This window comes from Suricata suricatta, chromosome 2, assembly GCF_006229205.1.
Source record: "Suricata suricatta isolate VVHF042 chromosome 2, meerkat_22Aug2017_6uvM2_HiC, whole genome shotgun sequence".
NCBI lineage: Eukaryota > Metazoa > Chordata > Mammalia > Carnivora > Herpestidae > Suricata > Suricata suricatta.
In genome coordinates, this window is record NC_043701.1 from 58,721,726 (window position 1) to 58,738,602 (window position 16,877).

Here is a 16,877-nt window from a genome sequence, read left to right on the forward strand (position 1 = left end):
GCTCTTAAGTTTGGAAACTTTTCCACAGTATTTCTCCTACTTTATTTTCTTTTCCTATCTGTATTTTTCTACTTTTTACACGGTACCTGTGTAGTTGGCTTTGAAGTTGAATAACCATGGGTTCAGGTTCTGGTTCTTTTGTTTCCCACCTGGACCTCGGACAGCTGTCTGCATGCCTCTGCATTGTCATCTGTAAAATGTGAGAAGGAACCCCTACCCGACGGGGTGTGGTTGAGAATTCAAAGAGAATTCGCGCCCACGCAGTCGTGGCATGGTCCTGACACCGGTCCTGCCCAGGGCGGACCCTCCCACTGCCCCTCTTCGTCATCACAGGTGTAGTCCAGGCTGCTGTAATCTTTTCTCTGGACCGCCGCCCCAGCCTCCTGACTGGTTTGTCTCCTCCCGCTGTGAGTTGCTGTGGTCTAGCCTCCCCACCGCAGCCGGCATACACACCAGGTCCTGTCACCATCCTTCAGCCCGTCCCCATGTTCGTGGCATAGAGAGCAGATGCCTGGCATCTCTGCTGGCCCTCACTCCATGCCTCCAGCCTTAGCTCACAGCAAGCTTCTCTTCGGTCTCTGCACTGTGGCCACACTGGCCACCTTTCACTCATCCGCGCTCCTTCTTCAGGTCTCTCTCGAAAGCTCTTCTTGCCTGTTTGTGCTTCCTGGACCCTAATCATTCTTCAGCTCAAGTATTCTTGAGAAAGCGCAACGGGGAAAGCCCACTGCACCTTGCTACCTGGGTCAGACCCTCCCCTTTCTCACATCTGTTTCACTTGTAGTGATTATGTGATTGTTCAGTGTGGGTCTGTCTCTTCCACCAGACTGTAACCTCCCTGAGGGCTCACACTGGCTCTGTTTTGGCTCATTGTTTGTGTCTCAGGGACCTGGCACAGTGTAAGTACTAAGTAATACCGTGTATTGAGCAAATCAGTGACTCAGGGAAACAACTATTCAGGACAAGTATGCCGAGAGTGATCCACAACTACTTCTACGTCTTAGTCTAAAAGTTATTCAGATAGAAGAGAAGAAAATAGAACGACGTTTGCCAATTAAATAGCTATAGTAAAAGCTATTTTTGGATTATTCAGAACCAAGCACTGGGAGACAATTTATGTGGCCATCTTAGAAGTGGGCTGCAAAGTTCATTTCCCTATTTGGATGAGAGGTGGGGAATGTCTTATAACAAGGTGAAGCTGAGATAAATCATTTCTACACGATTGTATTTCTAAAAACAGAAAGGTGGGGGTGCCTGGGTGGCTCAGTCGGTTAAGTGCCTGATTTCAGCTCAGGTCATGATCTCACTCTTTGTGAGTTGGAGCCCCGCATCAGGCCCTGTGCTGACAGCTCAGAGCCTAGAACCTGTTTCAGATTTCTTATCTCCCCCTCTTTCTGCCCCTCCCAGCTCGTGGTCTGTCTCCTGTCTGTCAAAAATAAACAAACATTAAAAAATTTTAAAAATAAAATAAAAATAAAAATAGGTGTGTATTACCTCCATGGCTAGTATAGTGCTACATTTAAATCTGGTGTGTTTTGCACTTGAAGACAGAAGTGAGTTGGCTGGTAGGGTTTTAATAACTTTTTGCCTTTGATGGAGAAATAAATCCATAATTCAGATTGCATAGAGTATGGACAGTAAGCCTATGCAGAATATAATGGTACCAAGAAAAGCCAAGGAACAAGGAGCTAGAGAAAACTGAAAACTACAAGGTCAAGATCATCTTTTTACTGTCTCCATCTTCTTTCCTGCTTCCCAGCAAAAACCTCTGAACAGCTCATTGCATAGTGTCCTGAGAGATAAGCACTCCAGTATTTTAAATACAGTTGAGTGGCAGGGCGGGGGATGAAAACCCTGGGAGTTTTTAAGGATGGAGGAATTGCTAGAAGGACACAAGTGTAAGGTGGAGGCAATGGTACCTACCTTTGCAGGCGGTTGTGAGAATTAGATGTTAAGTAACGTCTTGATCTTGGTGCTTGGCATACAGTAGGCGCTCACTGAATCATGGTGGTGATTATCACTGTGCAGACTTCCTTCCCAGCTCTGTGACTGCTAATAGCTGGCCCAGTGGTGGCCCTGGAGCCCTGGGATCACGTTATTAAAGTAGAATTCATCTGGCCTACAATTTACGTGCAGTAGAGCGTGTGTGGGTGCTAGCAATATCACATTACTGACGTTTTACTACTGTGGTTAGTGGTTAAGTACCATTTTTTCCCCTCTTGAGAACAAACCTTTAAGAATATAAACCATTTCCACAGCAGGAGGCAAAGTGGTTTAGATAAGAGTCCTTGACGAGGATAAAGAAAAAGAGAAATATTAGGAGGTCTGGATTACAATTTGCTTTAGCCCTGAACAGTGTGAGCCACTGTTCTGAGTAAATGAGGTGAAAATGGCACCGAGGTTAAAGAACTCCCGGTGGCCATACATTTCTTAGAAGCCAAATGTTTGTAACTCTTCCTTATAAATCAGAATCTCAAAAACACAAAAGTTTTTGCTATTTGAAGGATATTCATTTAGTATAAATGAAAAAGAATCACAATAATGATTAGCCTTACTGGGCAATCACCAACCCTTGAAAACATTCTCTCTATGTAAGGCTTTTTGGATGTCCTTTCTTTTTCCAAATTACATTGTGGTAGTGTGGTTTTTTTTTTAAGTTTTTATTTATTTTTGAGAGAGAGACAGCATGAACAGGAGAGGGACAGAGAGGAGGGAGGGAGAGGGAGGGGGAGGGGGAGGGAGAGGGGGGGGAGAGAGAGAGAGAGAGAGAGAGAGAGAGAGAGAGAGAGAGGAAGAATGAGAATGAGAGAATGAGAGAATGAATCTCAGGCAGGCTCCACACTATCAGCACAGACCCCAATGCAGGGCTTGAACTCATGAAACCATGAGATCATGACCTGAGTTGAAACCAAGAGTCAGACACTTAACCGACTCAGTGCCCCCAAATTACATTGTTAAAAGTAGGGTGTGGTCTAAGCCTGCCATACTTCTTTGAACTTGGATCTCTTGCACTATCTCAGGACTCCCTCACTCTGTGGCACTGTTCACCAAAGTCTTCTGTGGTCTTTCAGGAATGCCAGTTGGAGAGCTCTTGAGAAATGAAACCAATATTTTTGGGTCATTTCCTGGGTGTCTCCTGCCAGGACAGAGGACTTGCATGTAAGGGATTCATGACTGACTTCCTAGTCTTGATTTCCTATGCAAGCTTGTTTCAGAAACAAAAATCAACAAACAACAAAATGAATCAAGGGGAAACCTATATGGGAATCTATGTAAAATGACAGAAGCCAAGAAAAAAGAGAGGAGAAAAGAAGGGATGTCTTTTCAATGTTAATTAAGCAGTGGCCGTATCTTCAGTTGACTGTCCTCATTGGCTCTGAATTTAGCACATTGCTTTATTTTTAGCCTCTTGATTGATTGGACAGCAGTGACCTGGAAATAAAAGAACCATGTGGTGGTAGAGACCAGCAGGAGATAAATGTCTTGGTGAGATGTGTGTCTCACCGTCCACCTGCTACGGTGCTGACCCAGACACGTGGGTTCGGTACGTGTGATGTGGTCCATCTCCTCGGCTGAGTGTCGTCAGGGATCAGGACAGCTCTGGTATCGTTCGGGGTGTTGTTGTTTCAGGATCTAGCTTTATTTGGTGTTCTGTTATAAATTCAGTTCGGCCCTCTTGTAATCTCTTAGTTCTTTCTGCATTAAATTTTCCCCCCAACTTTTTATTATGAAAAAAAAAAAACTATTGCCAAGTGAAGAATTCTCACAAAATGAGCACCTGTGTACTCCGCTCCTAGGTTCTGCAATGAAGATTTTACTGCACTTGCCTTATTTCATGTCTGGCTGTCTGTCCATGCCTCTTCAAAGTAAGAACCCTTTCCTTCTCAGTGCTGAAGACTCGAACGTTTGTTGTCGGGTGTGGCATTGGTAAATTTTCTCCGTAGTATTGGTTAGAAATCTGAAACACCTGATGCAACAAATATATTTTGTTCATTTTCTAGAAACAACCACCAGGCACATGCTACGTAGAATTTCATTCAACCTTCACAGTAAGCCAGATGAGCAGGGGCTGTTAGCCCAGTTTACAGGTGAAGAAACTGAGGTTCAGTGGGGTCAGATTACAGGGGTCAGGTAACCTGCTCAAGGTTATTATTAAAATTTGAAGTGTACAATACACTGTGTACAGTGTTGAACAGGAGATTGCTAGAGCCCACTCATCTTATTAACTGACACTTTAGGCTCATTGATTAGCAATTTCCCATTTTCTCCTCCCGCCCTTGGCAACCAGCATTCCACTCTTTGGTTCTATAGGTTTGGCTTCTGTAAATACATCCTAGAAATGGAATCATGCAGTATTTGTCTTTCTGTGACTGACTTGTTTCACCAGCATGATGTCCTCAGGGTTCATCCATATTCTTGCATATTGAAGAATTGTCCTCCTTTTTAAAGGCTGAATGATATTCCATTATCTGTCTGTATTCCATGTTTCTTTTATCCATTTCTCTGTCGATGGATATTTAGTTGTTTCTATATCCTGGCTATTGTGAATAGTGCCGCAATGAACACGGGAAAGCAAATGTCACTTTAAGACCCCAATTTCAATTATTTTGGATAAATACCCAGAAATGGGATTGCTGGATCATACACTAGTTCCATTTTTAATTTCTTGTGGAACTTCCTTGCTGTTTTGCGTGGTGCTGGACCATTCTGCGTACATGGTACCAGCTTCTCCACAACCTCACCAGCATTAATCTTTTCCTTTTTGACAACAGCCCTTTTACAACTGCAAGTATAACTTCTTGCTTTAGCCCTTTTGACCCAGCAGGTCCTTAACCATTATGACCTTTTCCGTAGTGTAAGCAGTGTGTTGTAAGCCACTCCCTGAATCGCTGGTCATCTGTGCTGCTTCCTGAGCCGATGAGGTTATCACGTGAGCTGAGCTCTGCCAAATATTGATTAGAAAACATGCAATTAAATTGCAGACTACACTTGCTTTCAGTGGCTTTTGTCTTATGTGTGCTGTGGCCTCCTGGCTTAAATGTTTTTGTTACTTTGTCCATTAGCCATTCCCTTCTGTTTCATGCCTGTGTATTAAGTCTTCTCCCTGGTTTGCTGATGTGAAACATGGTCAGGTCACTTTTACTTGAATGCATCTGTGCCCTAGCACATCCCTAAAGATGTTGGAATGTTGTGATTTCCAAATGCACTTTCTTAAATCAGTGGTCAGGGTGACAGAGTGTCAAAACCTACTGAAGAGTCATTACAAAAATACTAATATGTAGTGACTGAGGAGTCACATTCTCTTGGGAGTAAGACATTGTCACAAAGGGACCCCGATGCTTTTTCATAAGTGAATACAAGATAACAAAAGGTAATTGTTGCTTTTTATAATTTGCTTGAGAAACTCTTATTTGTGTTTTTAAGAGTCTTAGAGACCAAAATCTCTAGCATGTGATTTTATTTAGCTCCCGTGAAGATACCGCATCCCCTGGGTCACATCTGCTGGGCATTTTGAAAACAGCAAAGGGAAAACAAGGGCCCAGAACAAAGAAGCAGTTCAAGTTGTCTGTGCTGAGTGCATTTGCGCTTTGTAGCAACAGCAAGTTCAAGGGGGGAGTCAGGTATCCCAGCTGCTGGCAGCAGAACAACCAGAGAGATGTCAAAGCCTTAACTTGCATTTCTGCCGACTCACTGTAGCACACTTTTCACCTGAGTATCTTTACTCCGATGTCTGTTTTCTAGTGTGACTTCTGTCTGGAAAAGGAAGACTTAAGATTCCTGCCTGAGTGTCCTTCTACTTAAGTGACTTTAGTCAAGTTACCTGACGTCTCTGAGCTTTAGTGTCCCCCCCCCCTCCCCACCATCCCTAAATAAGGGGCAGGTAGTTACGGTGAAAAGGAATCATGTCTGTACAGTATTCCACATCCTGCCCCTCAGCAGAGGGAATGTTCTTTAAATGGGAGTTGTTTGTAATTACTATTATGTTCAGTTACTTAGAAAAACAGGGTTTCTTTTAATAATCAGAAGACTAAAATATTGTTGTCCATAAAGTCATTTGAAAGAGGGGTGCCTGGGTGGCTCAGTTAAGTGTCCTACTCTTGATTTCGGATCTGGTCACGATCTCACAGTTCGTGAGTTTGAACTCTACATTGGGCTCTGCTCTGGCAGCACGGAGCCTGCTTGGGATTCTCTCTCCCTCTCCCTCTCTCTGTTTCTCCCCTGGTTGTGCTCTCTCTGTCTCTTTCAAAATAAATAAACTTTAAAAAAAAGATCAATTGAAAGAATTGGGAGAAAAGTATAAATACACATCTATTATTCTGAAGAGATTAATGTTTCACCACTGCATTTTTCAGTAAAATGTATCTATAAACTTAATTGATACAGATGCAAGTAATCAAGAATATTGATTTAAATATCACTTACAGGTCTGAATGCACTGATAGTGAGATAATCTACTTGTGAATTATTTGGAAACAGGTCTTTGTATTCAGACCTAAAACCTTGATTTTTATCCTTTACAATTTAATATACATTTCTAATATTTCTTTTAAGTGAAAAAATATTAATAAACACTTACTGCATTGTTTTCTTTCATGTTATAAACATCATACCTGCTCTTGAGGGGCTCATAGTCATGATTATTGCTCTTTTCACCCTTATCCCCACCCTTCTGAAAATAAATTATTCCGCTTTGTATGGTATCTTTATATATATGTATGTATATGTATATATATGTATGTATATGTATACATATGTATATGTATGTATACATATACATATGTATACATGTACGTGCATATATATTCTTTTTATATATGTATATATATTTTTCCAGTTTTGCATAGCATGTGGTATTTTATTTTATTTTATTGGTTTTTTTTTGGTTCTAGACTCCATTAAGTCAGACAGGATCTTTATCATTCTGATGCTTCCAAAAGAATGTCTAATCCAAATTGGTGCTCAGTAATTCTTTATTAAATAGTCGATAACCAGAGACGTAAGTAAGACCCAAGGTACAAGAAAGTTTTTGTTAATTTCTTTCTCGGTCTCCTGCCAGTCGTTTGGAAACTTAGCAGGTATGCTGTTGAAGGCCCCACTGTACTTGTAACTTTAACCCCGACCCTGTTGCCTGGCTGATACAGAGCTGGTGCATCACCCTGCAACATTTTGTACTTGGAGGGTTCTCAGGAGATGGTGGTAGTGGCAGCATAGTTTTTCAGTGTACCTGAGTCATCACCAGAAAATGGAACAGCTAGATCCTGCAACCAGAAACACACCGATAACATTTATAGCACAAATGAGTGACGGGAGTAGACCTGAAGCCCTGGATACAAGTGAGTGGGAAGAACCACCGACAGCCACTGGACTCGCTGTGGTGTCCTTGTCTGAGGGGAGCGAGAGGGCAGCTGGTGAATTCGGGATCAGGAGAACTCCTGAACGGCAGGCAGGTGTTCCCAGGAGAAGACCATCAGCTACTCACTGGGTGTTTAGGTGAGGGGCTCACAGCCTAGCAGCCGCTGGGAATTCTTACTAGCAGTTGGACACCTAGTGCTTTCTGCTGAGGCTGGAGGAACATAGAGGCTGAAGAGGATAGGGACGGTAGAAAAGAAAGAGAAGGGACAGATAAAAGCAGGGAGGGAACTGTGCTGGGAAGTCTCAGAAAGCAAGAGGCCAGGTTTTCACACTAACTAACAACAGCGTGGGCGGGAGCTCTGCTGTGTCTGAGGAGCTGTCCCAGTCCCTGCCTCTTCCTAAGAGGTTGGGGACCGTGTTGTCACCCACCAACAAGTACCAGATTTGGCTTCAAGGCCAAATCCCTTACTAAGGTTTAAGGAAAGGTAAATAAGGAGCAGAATAACATCATTGGCAATGAAAGCAAGAAACCAGAAGGAAACACCCAGAACAAGCTGGAAGACCTTTTTTAAGAAAGTAATAACAAGATGTGAAAAAACAAAAAGTCAATTTAAAAAAGATCTCGGATGAGAGAACTCAAGAAATGTTTATAAATAAAAGGTCATTTCAGAAATGAAGATTGAACTAGAAGGAACATGAGCAAACAGACCATGCCGTCCGAGAAATCGAAGAGGGAAAAGAGGAGAGTTTGAAAAAAATCACAAAGCAAGAAGAAAAAGATTTAAAATGAAATGACAAATACCAAAGACTGGCAAAGATGATTCAATTGACAAGTAAGGGTCCCTGAAGGAAAAACAAAAACAAAAAAACAAAAGGAAAGGAGCAGATCCCCAAAACAGTAATTCAAGAAAAATTTCCTGCAACTACAAAGAAACAAAGTTAAAGCTATCAAGTCATACCCTGTATCTCTGAAAATAGTGATCCACAAGGAGCACCATCAGGATAAGTTTGGGTAAAATGACTGGACTTTCAAGACAGACGATCTATCGGGCATAGCCGCTGGCCGTTTGTAGGCTGGAAAAGTGGCACGTGAGGACTGAACCTCACTGCTTGCAGGATTCTAACGACTTCATATGAAAATAAGTAAATTGTCTCATTAGTTTTTTTATGTTCCACGTTGAAAACATTTTAGGTACATTGCAGTAAACAAAACACATTTTAAAATATCTTACCTCTTTTTACTCTTTAATGTGGCTTACTAGAAAATTGAAAATTGCGCACGTTGTCTTTTTGCCCTGCCTTAATGTTTTGTTGGACAGAGCACAGATCTAGAACTCCGGGCCCCTTCTGCCTCAGGGTCCCCATTCTGCATCTGTAGGACTTCCCTAGATAGAATTTTTCCATGAATAGTCCTTTTGACGCTTTCTCTTTCTCTCCATATGCCTAGAATCTGTCTTTTGTCGTTTTCCTTGAATTCTTTATTCTAGCATTTCAAGGAATTTTTATTTTCCAGAATAAGCGAGGGCACATCACTCGCACAGGCCACAAACTCTGCCTCAGCCCTAACACGCACCTCGTTGCCTCCTCAGTCCTACGCAGAGTGAGCACAGCACCCCTTACACGGCTCTGGAGCCATCGCCACACCCTGTAGATCTGAAGTACAGCTACTTTATGGTTCCCTCTGGAAATGGCATTTTTCTCTCCTCCTCCTTCCCCCTCTCCAGCTTTTACCTTCTGTTTTGTTTTACTGCTCTCTAACCGAATTTGTCTTTATTTTCTTGGTGATTTATCTTTTTCAGATAATCAGTTAAAAGATGAGCTTCTGTGGTAATAGACCTAAAAACTCTCTGTATTTAAACTAGTTCTCCTTTAGGCAAAAAACAAGTAATCTTCATGAAAATGATTAAATGCATTGCTATGTGGGAAAGAACAGAATTTCAGGGAAAATAAATTAACTGAAACTTCTACTGGTCTATTGAGAGTTTGAAATAGGAAGCCCAGTCATTACTTGAAGGTATTTCACAAAATCAACCCATAAAGTTTTATATCACTTACGTATGTATTTCAGGAGAATAAACATTGCCATTCCCCATTTCCTTCTCTTGGCATTAATCTCGACACGATTTTTATTTACAACATCTTTTCTTCGTAAATAGCATTTTTTCCTAGTTACTTTGTAATTTAGTTACTTCATACTGTCTGCCTAAATTAGTACTAAGTCTCAGGAAAGCCTGGTGTGATGTAATACTTAACCAGAGCATTTATTACAATCTCTGGAATCGAGACGTGAAATAGATATGTGGTTATGCACATTTCTCCTTGTTTTCTTTTGGAACACATTAGATTTTTCCACCATTCTTAATTAAGAACAGGAAATTTTATGTCTAATTCATGGAGGCCATTGTGGACTGGGAAAAAAGTATATAAAGTAGGGAAGATTTGGATAGAATTATTTTCTCGCTTCTCTATTCTGTTTCTTACAGCTCATTCATAGAAACCCAGGCTTGCTGTGTATTTGGTTCCCTCAGTAATGAGCCGAGGCAGCATAAGCGGCACCCTGAATGGGGAGAGTTTCTTCACCCGCCGTTTGCCGGGTGATGCTCGTCCTCAGGTGTCTGTGGTAGACCAGCGCATCAAAGCTTCCTTCTCACCCCCACGCATCTGTGGCATCTCTGATCGATGGATTGCACTGGGTGTACAACATTTCAGTGATGAAATGTAATTTAGTAAAACAGAACTCAAGTCCATTTCTCCCAGACGGGGTTTAACTACCTCAGGGATGATGGCAGTCAGAACCTCTGGGTAATATGCCTATATGTCTTCTAGAATGTGAGATTGCCACCTCTTTGATCCCTGGCCCCACACTGTTCAGTAGCACCTATACGTTCCAGACCTCCCCTGTCCCTTTCTGTGCCTGCTTCACCCCCTCCCCCTATGTGTACTCAGCAGTGGGAGCTTCTCTAGAACCTTCGGTGCCTGGCTTCCTTGGATGTGCTCATCTTGGTGCGTGGTTGTGGAAGTGGCCCTCTGCTTCTGCACTTCATGTGAACATTTATCACATTACCATTTTACTGAAAGTATTTGTAAGTGCCCGAATGAAAATGCTCAGTTTAAGCCCCAAAGACTGAGGGGAAGAAGTGTTAGTGGCAGTGCTAGGACCAGAGTGCCCGCCTTTGGAGTTCCAGTCTGTGGTTCTTAACAGAGCACCGTGACCCTTCATGCGATCTAACCAAGGACAACGCATAAGAAATGCTACCTTCTTAATGCTTATGTTGCTATTTAGTAATTTCTTTGTCATCCTCAATTTCATTTCAGTGTGAAAATTAAATTGTGAAAATAGTTGTATAAGGAGCTGGCTTTGAAGATAGGCAGAGACAAGTCACACTAAGTGCCCTGCAAGGAAAGTGAAAAGGAGGCAGAAGAAAAATTCAGTAGCACCTTGTTTCATCTGTGTTAGGGATTTTACTTTTACTCTGATTCCAATATTTTATAGATGGGAAAAGTTAAACCTGCAGAAGTTAAATGACTTGTTCAAGTCCGATATAGTGGATGTTATAACCCAGATCTTCTGAGTTTACATTAATGTTGTTTCTAATACGCTACACAGACTTCCGCTTAGTTTGGAGAAAAGAATAGTTTCATCCTAGAAATTAAATCTGAAGCTAATACCACCAACTGTGGAGAAGATCTGAGTCCAGAAACTCTGAGACTCTTGGACTCTTACAGACTCCAGATGAGTCTGTGTGCAGAGCACAATTTTTTTTTTTGCATGCTCAGATGTTTTATTTTATTTTTTTTCCATAATATTTTATTGTCAAATTGTTTTCCATATAACACCCAGTGCTCTTCCCCTTAAGTGCCCTCCACCATCACCACCACCTCTTTCCCCCCCTCCCCCTTCCCCTTCAACTTTCAGTTCATTTTCAGCATTCAATAGTCTCTCAAGTTTTGCATCCCTCTCTCTCCCCAACTCTCTCTCCCTCCTCCGCTCCCCCTGGTTCTCCATTAGGTCTCTCCTGTTTTCCTGCTAGACCTATGAGTGCAAACATATGGTTTCTGTCCTTCTCTGCCTGGCTTACTTCGCTCAGCATGACAACCCTCAAGGTCCATCCACTTTCCTACAAATGGCCATATGTCATTCCCTCTCATTGCCATGTAGTACTCCATCGTGAATATATACCACATCTTCTTGATCCATTTGTCAGGTGAGGGACATTTCGGCTCCTTCCATGTTTTGGCTATTGTTGACATTGCTGCTATGAACATTGGGGTACATGTGCTCCTATGCATCAGCATTTCTGTGAGCACAATTTTTGGAAGAGTCTGTGCCAGCACCACCACTATATCAGCTAGCTTTGCTGTGTAACAAACCACCCCAAACTTAGTTGCTTAAGACAAAAGTCATTTATTATAAGTATTCTACAGCAGCTTTCTGTCAGGTCTGTGAACTTTATCATAACTAAATCCATATACTTCCTGTGTGATGCACTGGTTCTAAATTTTTAAATGTCTTTAAGAAGAAAGAAATTTCTTATTTTCTCTGACCTTTATTGCACTTACGAAGTCATGGTGTTTCATCATAACGTAATCTGTATTGAAACACTTTCTTTTTCTACTTGTAAGTCTTCAAATAAAATGTTTGTTTTTTAAAAAAGGAAGTTAGTAGTTTCATAATAACAAATATTACTCCTTGTGACCTTTGTACCACTGCAATGCCCTAATTTTGAAAAACCTAAACTCAGGCATTTTTAAAAAATCATTATTGTCATTAATATTAGTTTACATTGGGTTTTATGGGTCTAAAAGTGGCTTCATGGAATTGAACTATGTCATTTTTAAATGCGTTATTCATAGTGTCACTGGGGACCGTTAACGCTGCTGTTACTGTCAGGTTCACTTTTGCTGGTGATAGGAAATTTCAAGTTTGAGTTCCTGGATATCCTTTTCTGGCACTTCATTAGTGCCAGAAAAACCGTGTTTTTCCACACCCTCTTTGTGCTAGATTTCTCTAGTACAGGCACCCAGCGTCCGAAGTCCATGTGTCCTTTCCTTGGTGGGCTGCCGTTTGCTCCTGTTAACCCTGAACCTTTTGTGCCTTTTGTTTGCAGTGTCTCAGTTTGAAACCGAATTCTACATCAGCGGACTTGCGCCTCTCTGTGACCAGCTCGTTGTTCTTTCCTACGTCAAGGAGGTGTCAGAGAAAACGGTACTTTTTTTTTTTTTTTTACCCCTAAATACAAAAGGAAGTATGGATTCATTTTTTAACATTAGGCCCAGGTCAGATTGCCCTGGAAAGGGCTGTGCTATAGTCTGAGCAGAAGTTCCTGACCTAGAAAATAAGGTCGACAAAGATTATATATTTACCTTTCAGAAGCTCCACTCATTGCCTGCCTTTGTTCCTCTTGCTGAGCAAAAGGGAGTCATTTTTTTCCCCTCTTTTTTTCATCTCTTGGTATTTTAGGCGAAAGGAATGAAGGATTCCTTTTGCTGAAGGGCAAAGAAACGGAGCTGACACCCTGCATTAGCAGAAATGACAGCAATGAGGTTGATCTGCCGCAACAGCAGGGGTCCCAGTGGTCAGAGGGAATTACGGAAAGGGCAGTTCGTTATTTCCTGTGGTCCAGACAGGTTCGCTTCCTTCCCAGCGGCCTGCTGATCCTGACTGAGCAGACTGATTTTGCTTTGAAATGGATTGTGTTGAAGTCTCAGTTATCGATGCAAAAGTGAGGGAATGAGACGTAGGGCTAAGAGAAAGCAGCAGAGAATCCAGGCATTGCCGTACGTGACTGTGGAGGGAAGCCTGTGTGTGTGATGCAGTGGAGGCCACGTCCGGTGGAGACACTCGGTCTTCCTTTGAAGCCCGGATGAGTCCCATTCCCAGCTTGTCTTCACTGTTCCAGTCCAGAGGTTCTGCCAGGAAGTGGGTAGGGGTGTGGCTCCAAGGCATAAACAAGGAGAGCTTGCTGTAAAGGGCTTTCTCTTAGATGCTGTATATAAAAGAAATTGCAAATTGATTGTCTAGTCCTCTGCAGTAAGAAGGCACCCCTTATCTGTATCTTCTCCTTTACCCTCCTCTCCCTTTTCAATTGGCTAGGAAAAAATGGGGGAGAAAAACTCTGGGAGTCCTAGTTTTGAAGTGGTAGTTGGAGAGCATTTCTCTGAGGGAGCACTTGCAGTGGGAAGTCATCGCTATAGTAACCTGAAGCTCTGGGCGCCCATGTTGCTAGGCAACAGGATGCTTGAGATTTAAGTGAATACGAAGAGCTACTAAAATCAATAGGGTTGGCTTCTAGCCCTGTTGCAGGACATCACTTTATTATTTTATTTATTTTTTTGAAAATGGAGAAAAGCAATGGCTCCTGAGGGAGTAAAAATACAGTGCTTTCTGATGAGGAAGGTGGGGTGGATTGAGAATGGGATTGAAAGACAGGAAAGAAGCAGTAAAATGAAAAAGGGAAAGCCTGACAACACAAGTGAGCAAAAAAAAAAAAAAGGGGGGGGTGCCAAGGAAACCTTTGTTAATAAAAGGATTACAAAGGAGTAAACACCAAAGAAAGGCCAGCCCCATAGAGCTCATTAGAAAATGGAATTTTTTCAGAGGCAGAGGTGTGAGGGTCTTGGAGACGACTTAACAGATGTGTGTGGTGGGACACGCAGCTGTTCCATATAGCGCTAAAGTGTACCTGAGACCCTTAAACACAGAATAACCTGACAAAATTAAGACAAAAGGAGTAAAGCGAGCGTGGGGCCAAACCACTGCCCACTTTGTTCTTTTTCTCACATGAAAAAGACACTTAAACTGCGACGTTAAACAGAATTTGCCTTTGTCTCGTGCATATCCTTCCCCCAAATACCCTCCCCATCACGCCTGTCACGCACGTGCGTTATTCCGCACCGTTGTCATCATGGTCACACGCTCTTCTGTGTTGCCCTACTTTTGTGACCCTTATTCCGTTCTCTCTCTCTCCATATGGCTGTGTTGTCTCCTATCATTATCATTTATAGTGGCTGTGAACTGTTTCATCTAGATTTATTCAGCTGTCCCCTCCTTATGTTTGTTTCTCTTTCATTCATTACCAAAGCATATGTGTATCAAGAATCATGGTAAGCACTGGGGATCAAAGACCAGCAAGACCAAAATCTTGCTCCTGGGGAGGTCACAGATAAGCGGGGGCCGCATGACCAGTGAGCAAAAGGTTGCAAAGTAACCAGATGAATCACATCTCTGATGGTTTTCTTATGCATTTAAAGGAGCTATTTATGTGGCCAACCGAGGTGGTTTTTCTTTTACTATTATTTGCTTCCAATATTTTTTCTATTCATGCTGTTCTAATTTGGATTTTTTTTTTTGCCCTTGTGATAGCAGTTCATTTTTTAAGTATTCAGATCTTTCCACTTTTTCCCATTGTTCCAAAATTGAGACGGTTCTCTTTTTTCCACAGATGTGAAAAATTCTGCTGTATGCTATTTTTTCCTCCTCTACTAGTTGATCTTTTATAGTTGCTACTGTATTTTGGGCATTTTTTATTTGGGGCATGTTTTTAAATGTAGGAGACGCAAAGCTAATGTTAATTGCCCCTCAGTTAACCTAATAAAAGGGATCGAAGAACTCTTGGAGGCTGACGGTGATACTCAGTGGATGTGGGGAATCCGGAGACTTACCCCATGCAGCCCCTCCTCTGGGCTCTCTGCACAGGTGTCTCATGGCTGTAGGTCTTGGTCCTTTGGAAAATCGTCAAGCGTATGTTCTAAGCCTGTGTGCCAAATGCTCAAAGAACAGAAACGTTCAAAGTAACACAAACTTGCCTTCAAGTCTGAGATTTACTGTAAGTCTTAGTTTCCCACACACTGCAGTCTCCCCATTACGTGACTGTGACCTCAGTCAAGTTTTTGAGCCCCTGTTCCTTCATCTGTGATATCTGGAGGAATACTACTACTGAGGAGTGACTTAGGAACTCGGTGAGAATATGTGTCTCATCACCCTCTAGGTTAGTGGCACGGCCCTAGGCCCTAGGCAACCCTCTCTCCCCCTTCTCTCTTGACCTAGAAGCACACTGTTCAAAACTGTGGTCACTAGCCATATGTGGCTATCTAAATTTTAATTAAACTGAAATAAAAATTAAAAGCTATTTCCCGGTCACGGTAGCCGCCAGTGACTCCTGTCACATTGGGCGGCCCTCATGGCCACCGTTGCCTTCTTCGTCTAAGTGCATTCTGCTTTAGACATAGCTCTCAGTCCCTGGCTTTTCAGCATCCCCAATGAGTGTACCAGTGGCTTGGCAGTTTGTAATGCTATTTTTGTGCTTCCCCACCTTCGTGAGGAAGAGCTGTGAGCCGGTTGTGGACGTGTGCGGTGGCCGTGCCCTTGGAGGTGGACCGGCCTTGTCCGAAGGGCACAGTAGCACCTGTCCCGTTGGTCTCACTGGAAGGTGAGAAGGTAATGTGGTGTGACGAGGTTGTTGCCCAGGAGGTTAGAAGGGCCTACATCTGCCCAAATTAGGAAACTAGGGCATTTAACTGTGACTGGCTAGAGCGCGTTTGTGTAGTTTCTAAAAATATAATGAAAACATGCCTTTTCCTTCCCTTTCTCCGCCCCCCGCCCCCCCCCTCCCCAGGAGCGAGAATGCCGGGCCAGGCCTCGACTGGATATCATCCAGCCACTTCCTGAAACCTGCGAGGAGATCTCTTCCGACGCTCTCACCGTGAGAGGCTTTCAGGAGAATGAGTGCAGAGATTATCATTTAGGTGAGAGCTCAAGGCTCTGGCTCATGTTGTTTCTTATACTTGTATTTTTCCCCCCTTTCGCACGGTAAGCACAATCAGGAACTTAAGGTGAGGTGCTAGAAGGGTCTTAGAGACCACCTGGGCAGGCCTCTCGTGTTGAGGATGTAGGCACAAGGCTCAGACATACTGCAGAGCTTGCTTGAGGCCCCGCAGGAGGGATGGGGAGACACGGGGCCAGGACCAAGGGGAGAGGGTTCCGTGGTCTTCGTTCTTATGTTGTGTCTCTTGCCCTGTTGGGTGTGACGTTCACATTAATGTCAGGCAGCATAGTTCCATGGTCACTGTATGACTCCCAGCTGTATACATCTGAAAGTTTGTTCTGGGACGGCAGGCAGGTTGGCTTCCTGTTCGAGGCCCAGAGCCTGGGGGAGTGCCCGGTAGGGACTCGGCGTTCGCTGAGTATTTGCTGAGTGGCTAACGAATACATTGGTCACTGCTCACAAGTCAAGGATGAACGGCTGTTACTTGGTCATTACCAGGCCATCTGTGCCAGAGTGTCATCCTGTCATCCAGAAGGAAATACACTGATGAAAGTAGAACAGCCTAAGCTTTCTTTTAGAAATGTTACTGCCTCAAAAGCAATCGATGTTTTTTGGTTTTTGTATTTTCAGAGTATTTTTGGTTCTCATTTTAGCCAAAGGAAATAAATATACAGTTCGAGCTTTCTTTTTTTTTTTTTAAATAGTTTATTGTCAAATTGGTTTCCATACAACACCCAGTGCTCTTCCCCACAAGTGCCC

The 16,877-nt window shown here is 42.8% G+C and overlaps 1 protein-coding gene across 1 annotated transcript in view; it reads left to right on the forward strand.

Annotated features, from left to right (window-relative positions):
* VPS41 (VPS41 subunit of HOPS complex) overlaps positions 1 to 16,877 on the forward strand; it is a 168,745-nt gene that overhangs the window by 107,827 nt on the left and 44,041 nt on the right. Inside the window, exons 11-12 of the mRNA XM_029926759.1 lie at positions 12,462 to 12,559; positions 15,969 to 16,098. Coding sequence (XP_029782619.1) covers positions 12,462 to 12,559; positions 15,969 to 16,098 — 228 coding nt within the window. The remainder of the gene's footprint in view (positions 1 to 12,461; positions 12,560 to 15,968; positions 16,099 to 16,877) is intronic.